Raw genomic sequence first — 15,578 nt, 5'->3', positions numbered from 1 at the left:
GATGGAAGTAGGAGGAGACATTAGAAGCTGGGAGGTATGTGTCCTACGTTTTGGAAGAATTGAATATTAGGAAGCAGAGTTCAATCCACTGCAGTTAAGCACACAGAGTCGCAGGATGAGAGCTTTGGTATAAAGTAAAAAAGGAGAGAACGGTTTTGGTGGTGTTGGGAGATAAATTATAAGAGAACCCAAAGAAAATGATGAGCATGCCATGGGATAAGATGTAGAGTGAAAAAGAGGAAACCAAGAACAGATATTTGATGGCCTGACTGGTAGAGGGCTTGCGGGTGTTTCAGCATACTAGGAGATGGCAAAGGTGCAACCAGATAAGTAGAGGCAATACCTTAGAAGCTGAGAAGGTGAGAGAGTATTGAGGAAGGATGTGTCGTTAACAGTCGAAGACATCTGTGAGATCAAGGAGGGTGAGGATAGAGGTGACTGCACTAAACAAGTTAGTGATGTCTGAAAGTCCTATTTCCATTTAGTGGCAGTTGCTGAATCCAGAATGGTGGGTGGTCTTTGAAGTAATGAGTCTCACTCCATTTTATAGAAAGAAATGGGACATAATTATAGAAAATATTTGACATATTTGTATGTGGTAAATATGCATTTAATTATTAAAAGCTAGTGCTTCTTAAAGCGTCTTTGTTGACTTAATTTTATGCTTTATGGAGTACATTCGTAATGAAAGGAAAGCTGTCATGTGTTGTGATTTACTTTTGCTTTAAATGTGCGATTACTTGTGCAGTTAAAGCACATTTGGAAATGAACTCCAATTATTCTTTTCAATTTAGTGTATTTTACTCCAACAAAATTAACTAGCATAATGACTGCTTGAAGAAATGATAGTAGATACATTAACATAGATCTTTGTTTTGTGGGTGAGTTTGAGCAGAATTTAGGGGAAAATCGGGCGAAGGTGTGGTCTTAAATAGCTGGAATGTATTTCACAGTGATATAGAATAGAAAGTTGAGAACGGAGCAGTATATCAGCGTGTACTTCACTGAAAGGATATAAGTAGTGGGCATGCGAAACAGAGATTGGGTCAAGGTGTATGATGGCAAAGGTGCTATCTCTTTGAGTCTGAAAACGGACATGGTATATTTTGAAGCTTTCATTTATAAGGATATTGAATTGGGATCTTAAATCCTTGTTTAAAAAAACTTTCTTTAAGTGGTTTGTGGGTTGCAAGCTTTCCTGATGTTCACCACATTTGCTGCCGACAATTGTGCAGTTAAGAAAGCCATGTAAGAAGGCATCTTCTTTATAAGATGGCAATGATTTGCATGTTTTGCACATATCTGAGGGAGTATGAGGATATTTGGGTGTCTGGTTCTTTGTCTTTAAGAGTCTGATATGGGTGGATGAGAGGTCTGGTTGGTAGTGTTAGGGGACAAGGGTTTGTTTACTGGAAAGAATCTCACAAAGTATTCTAGTATGTTACTTTTCCTTCCAAGCAAAACCAACATCTTTTATTATTTACTCATTGGCCTTCAGGCTGCGCAAAAATATTAGTAGCTAGTATGTATTTATGAATGTATGGAAAATATTACGTGTGAACCTAGCTAGAAAACAATATTACTAAATGGCATAATTCCTAGACATTGCTAAATTTCAATTTACCTTCTAAATCAATATTTCTGAAGTGTTAGTTTATTCTACTAGATTAGGTTTTGTTTGCAAAAACATACTCCTTGACATCTTGTCCACTTTTATTTTAAACAGCGACAAGGCTCCTGGCCAGAGAGAGTGTGATTACTCCATTGACGCTATCAATAAATGCATCAGGGATATTGAACAAGCATCTCTTGAAAATGTCAGCCAGAACTTGCCCACGAGGGATGACATCTCTGTTGAGGTAAGAATAAAGTCTGCCACCCAGTAATGGTCTGTGTTTTGAATTATTAGAAAACATAAATCTAAAATCAAAAAACAGCCTCTCCCCACCTGCAACCCATTGGCTTCCTTCACCTGACAGACCTTCCTTGATACCGTTTTACAAATTCTTAAGGCCTGTGGATGAGATATATATGTCTTAGAAATTCACATCAAACCTCTGTAGCCCACATCACGGTCTTACCCTAAGGGCGTAATGCAGGAATCTGCATTCTGCGGCTCTCCAGATGTTTTGGACAACTTCCATGGCCCCTTTCCACGGAGTATGCTGGCTAGCACTGATTCGAGGTGTAGTCCAAACCATCTGGAGAGTAAAGGGTTGCAGACCCCTGGTGTAGTGCAACACCTTGTCATGTTAATGTAATAGGTTATACCTTTAAGTAAGGAACCCCTAGATTAGATAGTGGAAGGAATGGTTGTTGGGCACTTCTGTGCGACAGTATCGGATCAGCTTAATGTACCTTTGGTTAAACTGTGCTGCCCTCTTACATAGAACAGAGTAAAATCCTTAGTCTTCAGTGTCCGTATGAAAGGGATCCGAGTATTGCTTGCAGAATGTGAGGTTTCAAAAACAAAATGGGGATGACTACCCAGAAAACGAAATAGATTCAAATGAATGTTTGCGATTATGCATGTGTTGCAATAATGTAATGCATTTCCTGGGCTCACTGAGTGTGTGTGTCCTAGAATGCCATGGAGGGTTGTGGAAGCACAATGTTTTAAAGGTTTCAGTTCACATGATATTGCTGTTTGGTAGTGAGAAAGTCCTCTATTAAAGAGAGACTCAATGGCACGTGCAGTATGTTCTTAGTGAATGTACTGCGCTCAGAGGCGCTTAAGTATAGACAATTTGAAGTCGCCTTCTTTCAGGCTGAGGCAACAACAGTATAGCTGATCAGAGTGAGTGTAGTGATGGTGGAGTGCTGATTCAAGGCGGCATTGAGCACACTTACTGGACGACAGACCAGTGGACTGCAGCGAAAGGTATACTGTGTAATACACTAATGTTGAGCGGTTGTGGGGTCAATAGTCTCTGTACAGAGACTTGTAGTGGAAAGAGCTTTTGTGTTAGTCGGTTTAAGTGGGGCCCTGTCCCCATAGTCAGCAGGGACACCTTCATGCACGTGCATTGCTGATGCCATGCATAGCTTTTGACTCTGATTGGAACCTGCCAAGAGAAAGACTTTGTTCCTGAGGAACATTGAGCCGGGAGGCTGTCTGTGTGAAGAGGACAAGACATGGGGATTATAGTGATAAATGCGGTCCAGGACTACTATTCCCAGTCGAACTTTTCATGCACTCGTTTCTTTATACTATAGATCACCATATGCGTGTGTAATGGTTCTTAATATGGGCCCCCTTGTGTACGATGTGCTTGAGTAGAGCTTGGTAAGGACTTGAGTGCTATTCTAGGAAAACACTAACTTGAACGGGGGACAATGTTGTGCTGCTTAGTGACTCAAACCAGGGTCGGTGTTACTGGTAGTTTGCACTTGACGACTCATTAGTCCACGTATTGTGGAAAATTTGAGCAGCCCCAAAAATGTCAAATCAGATCGTCAATGTATACTTCTGCTCAAGGTAGTCAGAGTGTTGCTCAGAAACTAGCCATGGTAGAATAACACAAATTGAAGGGCAAGCAAACAGTCATGGACAAGGTTTATCTAGACAGGGTCAATAGCTTGCTGAGGGAAAAGTGTGATGTCTAATCCTGTATTTTGTTATGTAACTTAAAGAATACTCAGAAATGCTATGCTTTCCCCATAGAGGTAAGGAAAGCACAATCTCCACATTGTTATACCGTTGATGATCGGAATAAAGGATCATGTTTCTTACCACACATCTGCAACAAGGTTTTTCGAAAGAATAGTGTATGGAGGCCTGCAAGGATATTGACCCCAGCAGCTCTGAAAGGGTAAGATCCCACATCTGCCCAAGCAGCACAGATAAGGGTGGAGGTACTGAGCCAGTTACATTTTCTAAGCAACAAAGGTATAGAGGGAGCATGGTGGGATGCATAGTATAGGGGTTGACCAAGAACGGGGGGTGCAACCATGAGCAAGTGCTTCAGTCGCCTGGTGAGAGACAAGCAGATGGATAGCTAGCATGGATAGATCAATGGAGTCTGAAATTGTATGGCCCCGGATCACTTCTGCAACTGCTGCATTGGGTGTAATCCGTCTGCCACACTTCCGAATAGCAGGGACGCAGGGTTCGCTGGCATGAGGTTTTCTTTGGATCCACAATAGAGTACCTGGCTTTTGAGCATCTTTGAGAGGATTGTGCTGACCCCTCCACCAGGGAGTGTAGGAGTTCAGGTCAGTTGCTGTTGTCCTTTTTTGACCAGTGAAGAAGCAGCCCCTAGGCACCACACTTTCACGGCAGCGGCTTGGGAACCATAGTGTAGACTATGCTTGTTCTCCAGTATCATTATCAGGGACTCCTGGGGATATGGCCAGGCCCAGAGGATGATGACAGGGCATTTGCTTTGGGAGCAAAGTGAATCGAGCAGGTATATGTCTTTTGAATCCATTGTTTTATTTTGTTACTTTATATGGTGCAAACGTATTGCAAAAAAGCCTCAAGTCCCCTGATAAGATATATACATTTTAATGTTATTTGCATTTATTTGCAGCGCACATAACCCATAGGTATCTAGGCGCTAGTTTCATTGACATTGTGGAACTGCAGGTTATTTATAACGCACTGTTTTTTTTGTTTTGCTTCCAAGACCCGTGCGTTGCCACAGAGCTATCCTCCTAATACTAAATATGAAAGCGGAAAAAAAGTCTTAGTAGTTGTTAGAATGGATTTCTAAACTCTGGTGTGGTGGGCAGAAGTTTAGGAGGCCACCCTAGTTTAGTGAAACAGGGAATCTTCTGGACAATGCCAGACCAATCACAGTAGGTTGGCAGGTGGTAAAGACTAAGGGCCTCATCACGAGTTGGCGGTAGCGCCGGCGCTAATAGCGCTGGCGCTATCTGCCCTACCGCCAAACCCACCGGCGCTATTAGCGCCGGATCACGGGTTTGGCGAATTTAGAATTCCCCATTCCCCAGTGAGCCCATTCGGGAATGCCCCATTCCCCATTCGGCCCAATGGGGAAATTTCACGCTCATACCGCCGGCGGATTTCCCGCCGGCGGTATGAGCGCAAATTTTTGCGGATTTCCCCCCAGCTCAGAGCTGGGGAGAAATCCGCTGAAGCCCTGATTTGGCGGACCCTTAAATCCAGCGGTAACAGCGCTACCGCCGGATTTAAGGGTTACAGCCAATCTCGTGATGAGGCCCTAAGTCTCAGGAGTAGTGAGAGTGATCAAAAGCCCACAATGAGCACACAGTAAAGATACCACAGAATACTCTTAGACAGGTGTATATCAAAAATACATATGCATTTATTTTAAGCCCAAGAAAACGAATAACCAAACTAATAATGCAAAAGTTACCACCAAGCATATCACTGTGTTGTATATCTACAGCTACTGTAGCCTAATGCGATAAAGGCAGTAAAACATCCACAACCTGCAGCAGAAGGTGGGTTAACATGAATTATGCTTTAGGCAGTCTTCAGGATGGAAACCCTAACTTATGCAGTCCAGCCCTACAAAGTGGGGAGACTTGTGCTCAACGTACAGCAGTGCGTAAAAAAAGCAGTCATGCATAAAGCAAAGACAGTACCTTTTCAGGATGGTGGGACAGTTAGGTGAGGGTCCTGAAAGGGGTGGAGGAAGTTCCAATCGCCAGGGAAGGGACTGCCATTGCGGACAGAGCAGTTTCCGACAGGCCAGGGAATGCGGGCTATCCCAGCCAAAGAGAGGATCCCAAGGAACCCTTGTGCATAAAAAGAAATGGATGAGCTAGGGGCCACCGATAAGTTATGCAAATACTCACTACCCCTTGCTCCAATCCAGACCAAACTATGCCAGTTTAGTCGAGGTCATCTAAGGTTGTACATTCAACCTTTGCTCTCTTATCCGGCTCTCAGGTGTTGTGGGACAGGACAGTAGTTCATGACGGGACAGTAGCCACAACTCCGCACACAAAGGGAGGAGGAAGAAAATTCTGGTGCAGCAGGTCTCAGGGCACAGCAGAGAAGGCAAGAAAATCACCCAAAACTAGCGTCACCACAACACAGTGACGCAGGGACCGCAAAAACTTGCAGCGTGATGCACTATCCTAACCTAGAGGAGCTAGGCCTATGGAATTAGGTGGCAGAGTGTCAAGAACCACAAGCTAGGGATTCCTAAAGTTTCGAGTCCCAACTAAATATGGCGGTACACCTATGCAATGTCTTGGCACAGAGCTGGTCAGTTGCCTGGATGGCACAGGAACACTTCAGAGAAGGCTCTTTTGGCGGGGAATCAGGAGACGCCGAAAGTAGTTGTTCCCACTACTGAAATGGGTTGAAGCGCCCTTGCAGGCCTTCTAAGGTTGAGAACAAAGCAGGTGTCAGACGGGACAGCAACGGGCTCAGGGTGCCAAACGATCCTGCTCGTCTCCTGTGGGTGCTTGGCTCTGCTTCAGCTCACAGGATACCTGACTCCTTCTGTGGTTTAGTATGAACCACTATACATCAACCTGTCATGGATGCGGGGCCCCTTCTCTTATCCAAAGCTGAATGCATGATCGAATCTGGACAACCAATAGAAGATCTGCTCCCTTGCATGCACACCATCCATGGTCCAATCATGGTCCATGGTGGGCCTCATGTATTCATGCATGCCAGACATCCTGGCACCAGTAGTGTGGATTGGGACCAGACAATCCCAACCCTCTTGCTAGGCACTAGCACACATAATCTGCAGGAGGCCTCGAAAAATCGTTTTTTGTGGGAGGCTGCATGCAGGGTCAGCTCGACCTGGGGGAAGGCCAAGGGACAAGATGGCCAAATGACAGAACAAAAGACTTTGTTGCACTGCCATTTTCGGCCCTGGCCACAGTCATAAGCCATCTGTGGTAAACGCGGTATGGTTCGCTAAAAAGTAGTAAAAATATCATTACAGTAAACTGCTCCCTCAGTTTGTCCTAGGCACACTTGTACATTCATAAAAAATTCCTGAGAGTGTATCTAGGGGCGTATAACAAAAGAACCCTAGTGCATGGTACAGTAATGTACTTGGCGCACTGATCAAAAGTTACCGAGAAATGGCAACAAACTAAAAGACTAAGGGAAACATAATTCCCCAGTACTGACTGCCTGAAGGACGTGTCAGTTTCCCTATAACAATTGAGCAAAAGGCCAGGGGAGTGCAGCTGAAGGCTGTGCTCCACTGGAAAAAGTCAGATTTAGGATAGCCAAACACAAGCAAAAAGTTTGGGGGTCCATAATATGGAGGGGAAATTGCATTCAACGAAATATTTCCTAACAGTAGGATTGGGAGAAAAGGCAAGTCTCCAAACTGGATAAAAAATGCTGCAAGTCGGTGATGTTTCGAAGATGCTGAAGAAGAGAGTACCATAGAAGGAACTGCAAATCCATTGCCACCAGTTGACCAACTTGTATTAGGAAAGGTCTAGCATTTTTTTTATAGATGACGGTTTCTGGGAGAAGATCATGTTAAGTAGTCTGGGGTGGTTCCTAGCAGAGATTTATTGATAAAATTGAAGCATTTGAATGCACATATATTTATGATGAGTAGCTAGTAAAGTGGTTGGTTGCATATGATCAAAGTGGTTATTAGAGGCAATCATTCTAGCTGTAGAATTGTGAAGTATGTGTATTTTCTAATTGATTCCTTCTTGTCACATATTTAGAGATGTATGTATTCCAGAACCAGCTACCCTTGGAAACCTTTTCAGCTATCAGAGTGTGTCATATGGCTCAACATCAGCTATTCACAATTCTGTTGCATGCCCATGACTGCCATAACATCAGCGGCAGTATATATGGAGCCACTGGCACCCCATGCCCTCAGTTCCCCTTTTCCATACGCGATTATTGCCAAATCCTGAGATGGGCTTCCAGCCCTGCAAGGAATTTTCAAGGCAGATGTCAGTATCCACCCTATTATGATTTGTCTCTACTACCTGGGAGAAGAACATGATATGGGAGACTGTGGTTCATGTCAGCCCATGCATGAAAAGGTCTCCTCTCAGAATGCATCGCTGCAAAACCTTACACTTAACTCCACAAGAATGGGAAATATACACTCTCCAAATCTGCTGCTTCGGGGCATTCTTTTAATAAGGCATGTACTTTCGAGATGTGTCACACAAAAAACACAAGTCATCTCCCTCCCTCAGTGAATAGTCAGGTTGCCTTTATTCATACTTCTTCTCTTGTTGCAAATCTGTCACTCCTGCTCCAGCATTGATAATGAGTTATCCTAAATGTAATTTTAATTGGAAGCCCCACTTCAAAATGGTGCTTAGTATGACAATAATTCCCACTTACAGATATATTAACTGAAAGAGTGTAAACATAGACAGATAACTAAGGAACCTTCCAAAGCAATGTCTCTGTTGCAGTTGGCTCCGTTTCACTTTCAAATGTGTTTCCTTACCTGCTTGCATTCCCTTCACAGTAGTCCTTTGTGCTTTGTTTGCAGTTCTGCTCAGACCCAGACAAGCTTCCTTTTCTGCCTGTGCCTTTTGATCCCTGACTCTTCACTAGGGGCCCTCTTGCTTTCACCTGACACTGACACACCTGCCTGATGTGCTGGCTTCCAGTGCCCTTCCAATATTCCAACACTCTTAGTTGATATTCCTGCACTTCCTGTTCTGTCAGGCCTCCTATGCCTCTTGGGAGATTGCTCAGGTAAGGAAAGGTCTAATTGATGTGGGGAATTATAATTATTTCCTGTAACTCAAAATGTTAGGTAAGTTCTGAGTTTTCCCCAAATATTATTCTTGCCTTTTGTTTTCTCACAGGGAGCTGCTCTTGGGCCAAATCACTGTGAACCTTGGCACTTGACCCAATCAGATTCCCTTAGTTCTCTGAGTTTCTCCCTCAGGAGCATTCCATCATTGCTTGGGTAGGATCTCTTGGAATACAGAACGTTGCAGCCTAGGATGAAGAAGATGGCAACACATCATATTTGTGGTATAAACTCAATCTTGATTATACAATAAAAGTGTTTTCAAGATGGTTTGAAAGGGTAGGAATACAGAAGGGTCTCTGGGGAACTTGTACATATATGGTTGATGGTGAGGAAGTGAGATGAATGAACAGAAAAGAAACAAGTATATCGGGACCAGCACTAAAGCCTTTTCTGGGAATTTCTTTCATGTTTCTTCCTGGTGAGCGGTGAGCTGTCAGAAATGCGAGACAAGTCGATAATTTTCTCACAAGTTGCCATCTTTATTTAAATAATAGGTGTGAGAAACACACCTCACTTCCCCTAACCTACTGAGGATTTCCCTACATATTAAACTAATACTAAAGGAAAACACTCTAAAAAGGTTTCTGTCCCTCACACATATAGACATAACAAAAGAAGTAGGTATTGAATGGCTGATCAAGCTCAACAATATAATAATAATTCACTTTGTAAACAAGTATCCTTGTAATCTGGGTCGGATCTCTTCCCCCGAATTAAGGCAGGATTCTTAAGTCACAGTTCAAATAAAGGAAGTTATTTGCAATGCCAAAGGTCTGTTCTGAAATACAACAGAAGGTTTTTTTTCACTCTGTGAATCGTCCACTTGGATCAAATACAACACAAAGTTTACATCCAATGTAATTGTTCAACGTTTTCACAATCCTCTGCTTCATCAAACCAAAAGAACTGTATATTTCCACTTGTTGATGGTTCAATGTCTCTTCCTTCTTTATACAAAATAAGATTCTTTCAGGATGAGTTTTATCACAGTTCAAATCATAACACTCTGGTGGCATTGCCACTTTCTTTCCACCTCAACCTTGGTTCACTAACCTGCCAGGAATAATCACTAACAAGTCCCTTTCTTGGTATACTCGTCTGCCAGGTAAATCTCATATTACTGCAAGTACTCAATGGTGAGGTCTATTTCAATACTTCAGACAGGTGTTCAACTTTCAACAACATTAAGATTCATAGCTTCTTTCACAAGGGCATAATACAGAACAATGCCATTTGTTAATCTGTCTTGTTTGCCACATGCAATGCAGGTTAATCTTCTCTCCCCGTTGATAATTATCACAAGGAAGGCTTATTTCCTACCATCGTTGAGTTCCTTCTACTTCACCAATTAACTGCTGATAATATCTTTAATAAGGTAGTCTTCCTTTAAGAAAACGTGGTTCCCTTTTATCTATTATTGACACCTTTTGGCTTAAGGAATGCTGATTCTCTGGCTCAAGTATTGCCCCCTCTTTACTTTGGCAATGGTGGTTCTTCACCCTCTTGGAGTCAGAATTATTGCAAAGGTTCTTTTGATTCATTAGTTTGGCATTTAAAATCTCTATTTCCAGACAGCGGTCTGTCATGTAGGCCCCAGGGTCACCTTTCATAGGCCAACTCACCAGTTTTCCTCTGTACTTCCTTCTGACACGCTGCTGGGTCAGCTTCTGCTTCCTGCATCAGGATTTAAATGCCTGACTGTTCCGGTCACAACTCCAGTGCTTGTGCCTTCTCTGCAGGGAGTCTGCTTCACTCCTCGCATACTCCAGTGCTCGCCAGCAACCAAAGCACTGCACAGAACTGGGAGAGTCCCTCTCTCCCACAGGACTGCCAGGCTCCACGCTGCTTCCCGCTCTCTTTATTTAAAAGCCACAGCTCCTACGACTCTGTGAGATACAACACACTGGAAACAGAGTGGCATCTAAGTGTTTCCTCTATGCTTCTGCTGCTCACATGGCAGATGAGTTCTCCTGGCCTGCACCAGTCCCGCTCAGGTGTGGGTCATCAGAGCCATTAGACTGCCCATCAGAGTTCTGTACCTCTGGGCTCCTCTTCCTCGTCCCAGTACTCAAGGGATTATGGGACTTGGAGTCCCCTATGTCCTGAGTGATTTTAGCCTTATCTATCTCTGTAGATGATAAACCGCAGCAGTTTTTTCCTTCCTCCTCCTGACTGGGTGTAGATGATAAACCACAGCAAAATTCTCTCCAGTAGCAAATCTCCAGTCTATTGCTTTCCACTGATGATATGCTACTTCAAAGCCCCACACAGACTGAGGGCTAAGCCTTCCTTTTATATGCCCTTTGGATTTAGCTCCTCCCCTGGCCGCTTTCGCATTGGCCCGTCTGCTGAGGTGTGTTTCTGGTACAGTAAGATATTCAGTTAAGTCTTTTTACTTTCTCTGTGCCTGATTTTAGGGACTTCGAGCTATCAAATAGGGTTGCTGCCATTTTTAGGTCAAGCGCAGTCATGTCTGGACTTTGTGAAGTGTGTCGGGCCCCTTTTGTTTGTTATCTGCCATCAGACCAATTGCCACAGCCATTTAGGTGCTTTTCCTTTCTTCGGAGGAATCGCTGGATAGCGTATCCACATTTTCTCTAAGCTTTCTCTGTTCTACTGCTTCCTTGTCCTGTTTGGGAAGTATGCAGACTTCGCCAGTCATGGGTTTCGTCCTTTTAACCACTTCTCTTTCCTCTGTTTTCTTCCCTCCTTTATTAGAGAGTGGTTCAGACCTGATTACAGGCCCATTAATTTTCCAATTGGGCAATTCCGAATAATGGTACCGTTTCTCTTCTTCTCTCTCTGGTGGCATCCCCATATACCTCCTTGGGGTAACTGCGATAGAGTGGGACGCTCATCTTGGCCCCCATGACATTACCCCCCCTTCCTTCTAGAAGGGGGGCTTTGGCTGAGAAATAGGGATTCTGTCAGGAAACACAATGTACCCCCCAACAAGCAACAAAGAATTGATACAGTCTCCTGAATCAGTGTGACTTTCCTCCCAAGAGCGCGGTATCCGTGATAAGAAATCACACATGGTAACCAGGCGGCTCAGGCGAAAAGGCAGGAGGTGCTGGATAGTGCAATGCTCACTCCTAAGCTGAAAAAGAAACACAATAATTGGTCATCACCCTCAGATCAGAAAGTATAATAGAATCAATAAACAGTTCCCACCTTTACCCGTTTCCTACAAGTATGAAGAAATACCCGCACTGGTGAACCTACTAGTGTAGCCTTCGAATTGACTCTGGTGTGTCCCCAGAAGCAGCAGACTACATAGATCAGTAAAACGCCTGCTGCATTACCAAGGAAGAGGCAACAAAAATAAATAAACCGCATGGAGCTGACCCGGGCGGCACGAGGGCGCAACTAATACAATGTTGGTCGTAAAAAGTCTTGAAGTTCAATTAATCCAAAGAAAGGGAGCCAAATCCAAAACCAAGTTTATCCAAGAGGAGGTTCCAGAGGACAGCCAACAAAACATCCAACAAAACAGCCAATATCCATACAAAAACAGAAACCAAGAAAAATAACCAAAATCCCAAAACAAGAAACAAATCCAGATAGGATCCAGGTAAAACTCCAAGGGAAAAATAAACAGTTCACCAAGACCGGAAGGGATGATCCAGAGCGGGTCCTAGAGGAAGCTAGTGTAATAGCCAGGAAGTCCATGAAAGTCGAAGTAGCCAGCATGTAAGCGGATTCAATTCAGCACTACAGCTAAGTCAATGCCTAGTCTGGGATGCTGAGGGAAACCCTTATTGATATATTTTTATGTCCAGTTCGTTTACTCTGGATGACAACCCTTATATAACACAACTCTCTTAGAATCCCCCTTACCCCACTGAGCCAAGAAGTAGGTTTGTTTTGCAAATTAAAAGGTTTATTTGAAAATTAAACAATATATATATATATATCACACTTTTATAATAAATTAATATTTGATAGCACACTTGTGAAGATAATAGTGATCAACAATGGATAATGTTACAGTGGTACACTCTTCTTGATGGCTTAGAAGTGATATAGAGAGGATAAAGTATCTGAGAATGCTTTTATGGCTTCAAGAACAATGCAATGATGAATGAAAATGCAGTACAGAAAATAAACTTGATATGACTTCAACAAAAGACAATGAAATGACTTTTCTTTGAAAGTTCACCCCCCCCCTTTATGCAAGGTAAAGAGATGGGAGGGAAGCACACAGTTCTCAGGAATGCAATCAAATATAATTCAGTTCCCCCCTAGCAAGCTTAGAGGAAAACAGGTAGGAGTTTTAAACACACGCAATATACTTTGATGTGGTATGCAAAGAAGTGAAAAATATGCTAAAATGATTTTAATTCCCTCTAGAGGTTCAGGGTAGGTGATAGATACTTTGAATCAGTTCATGTCAGCCCTATCAATGATTCAGGGATTGTTATTAGGTTGAAAATAGATTTCAGGGATGGAAGCAAAGACAAATATTTTTACACGTGGCGGAAATTAAGCAAAATGTCAAATCGCAGCAAATTTAGTCGCGTGCGTCGAGCGCAATTATGGAGGCAGTATAAGGAGTAGGAAGTCGGGTCTAGGCTCGTTGGAAAGCTTAGAATCTTAGCTTTAAGATGACAGTTAAAAAAACAAACAGTTCCGGAGATACGGCCGATTTAGTATGAATTATCCATCTTTTTAAAATCATGCTCTGGCCCCAAAGGGGTGTGGTTTTCCACTGCACATGGTGAAATTTCTGGTTTATCCACTTCCCCCAAGCTCAGCTTGCTCTCACAGGCACTGCCCCTCCCAGTTTCTCCCAAGAGGAAGCTATTTTACGACCCCCCCTAATATAACATTTGCCTGAGCCAGGGACAGTGCTTTGTTTAGTTTCCTATAGTCCCCAGGTGCTCCTCCCCTAATCCAATCAGAGAGGTGTCATCTCCTTTTGGCAGGGGCGGCAGAATGCAGCCAGGCCTGGGAAGAGTTGTTGAGCCAGTTCAACTCCTGTCGGGGGTAGTTGTCACTTTAGTTCCCAGTTTTCTACATTCAAATCCAACTTACAATTTTTGTACATGCAGCTAGAATGCTGATTCTAAGTTCAAAACTATGACATTTAAACAATTGCAACCTATGTGACACTCACAAATAGGTCACTCATTTATTCTAAACATTTCGATTTTAGTGGCTTTAAACCCAAATTCACTTAAGCTGCTGACATCCCCAGCTATTTTTTTATATATACATTAAATAATTACTTCCTTCAAGTCATTTCAGAATATAGTTTTACATTGTATCCACCTCTTAGCAAGTCTTTCCTTGGCCTGGTTTGGGTTCATTTGTTCAGTTTTACACAAAAGTCTGGTGGTTTTAAAACGCTGGCTTTCTGATAGTGGTGAGAACCAATATTGCATCCATTTTTGACATTAAGAACATGAATTCCCCCACAGTTCTGGGTTGCTTTTGGCAATCAGCATTGCCATTCCCAATGGTTTCAGGCTACTGTGTGTGTAGCCCAATGGTGGTTTTAGGCAGTGCCCTCCTCTGCTCACAACATAGGCAAAAATGGGTGGCAGCCTATTCTTCATGTTTTCCCTGTGCACACTCTGGGGAGTTCTGGCCATCATGATGTTTTCAATGCCAGTAATGCACAGTTTTATGGTAGGGCTTGGATGCATGGGTAAAAACATCCCACAAGCCCCCCCTCTTGAGATGGCCATTCTGATCTTTCACTGATGGAACTTGCAAGATCTGGGATGTTCGCCTCATCTTCTTCCAATTCCGTAGATGGCACAGTTCAGCATATTTTCCTGTCTCCAGTCGATCAATCAGTTCTCCTTGCTGGTCCTGATGGGAGGATTGGGCGGTACCCAGGGCCCCTTAGATCTTTGCTCCCGGTCTCCGGGTCGTTCTCCTTGGTCAGTCTCCGTGGTTTCATCTCTCCTAGGATGATAAAGCAAAAGCAGCAATTCCTATTCGTAGACATTTCTCCACCACTATGAATGGTGTGGCGAACACGTACATTTTATACATCAGGATACATTTTTCAGTCTTATTTTAAAACAAGATATAACATGAAACATTATTTTTTCCAATCATAATATTTTAGAGACTATATGTGGGATATTTTAGGATGGGAACTGAATTAATCTGGAGCGGTCCCCTCTGGTATTGCAGAGGACTCCTCCAGTTGCTGCAGAGTGTGCCTGGGATGGCAACACTTTAGCTGATTTATATGTACCCACTTGTCTTCCCCTTCCGCCAGACTACCTTTGGGGATGCAGATCTTATAGGCTACAGGGGAGATTTTGTCTATAATTTCAAACGGTCCCTTCCATGTAGGCAAACATTTTCGTTGTTTGGCCTGGTTTCTTTGGAAATTGTATAAATAAACCCAGTCTCCCACAGTATATTCCTTCCTGGTGGTCTTCAGGTCGTAGTGGGTTTTCATGCTATCAGCTGATCTTTCTAGATTCCGCTGAGCATAGGCAAAAGCATGTTGAAGGTGTTTCCTTAAATTCTCCACATACTCATGAGTTGTGGAGGCATTTATCAACGTCTGCTCTTGGGTCCTGTAGAGCAAATGCTGGGGAAGCACCATCTTGCATCCGGTCATCAACTCAAATGGTGACATTTTAGTTGCAGATGAAGGCGTAGATCTGATGGTCATTAGGACCAGAGGTAATCGGATATCCCAACTTGCCCCAGAATCTGCCACAAACTTTTTTAAGATGCTCACAATGGTTCGGTTGTATCTCTCTACTGCTCCAGAAGAAGCTGGCCTGTAAGCAATGTGTAGCTTCTTTTTGACCCCCAGTATCTCCCACATCTTTGTCATTACCTTGCTGGTGAAGTGGCTACCTCTGTCTGACTCAATCCTTTGAGGTA

At 43.3% G+C, this 15,578-nt stretch overlaps 1 protein-coding gene across 11 annotated transcripts in view; it reads left to right on the top strand.

The window, feature by feature from the left end:
• Window positions 1–15,578, top strand: part of TLN2 (talin 2) — a 7,472,684-nt gene that overhangs the window by 3,526,090 nt on the left and 3,931,016 nt on the right. For all 11 annotated transcript variants that reach the window (XM_069624483.1, XM_069624482.1, XM_069624486.1 and 8 more), the window contains one exon: window positions 1,727–1,859. In XM_069624483.1, coding sequence (XP_069480584.1) covers window positions 1,727–1,859 — 133 coding nt within the window. The remainder of the gene's footprint in view (window positions 1–1,726; window positions 1,860–15,578) is intronic.

This window comes from Ambystoma mexicanum, chromosome 11, assembly GCF_040938575.1.
Source record: "Ambystoma mexicanum isolate Mex_15411 chromosome 11, UKY_AmexF1_1, whole genome shotgun sequence".
NCBI lineage: Eukaryota > Metazoa > Chordata > Amphibia > Caudata > Ambystomatidae > Ambystoma > Ambystoma mexicanum.
This window is presented reverse-complemented; position numbering and strand designations above follow the sequence as displayed.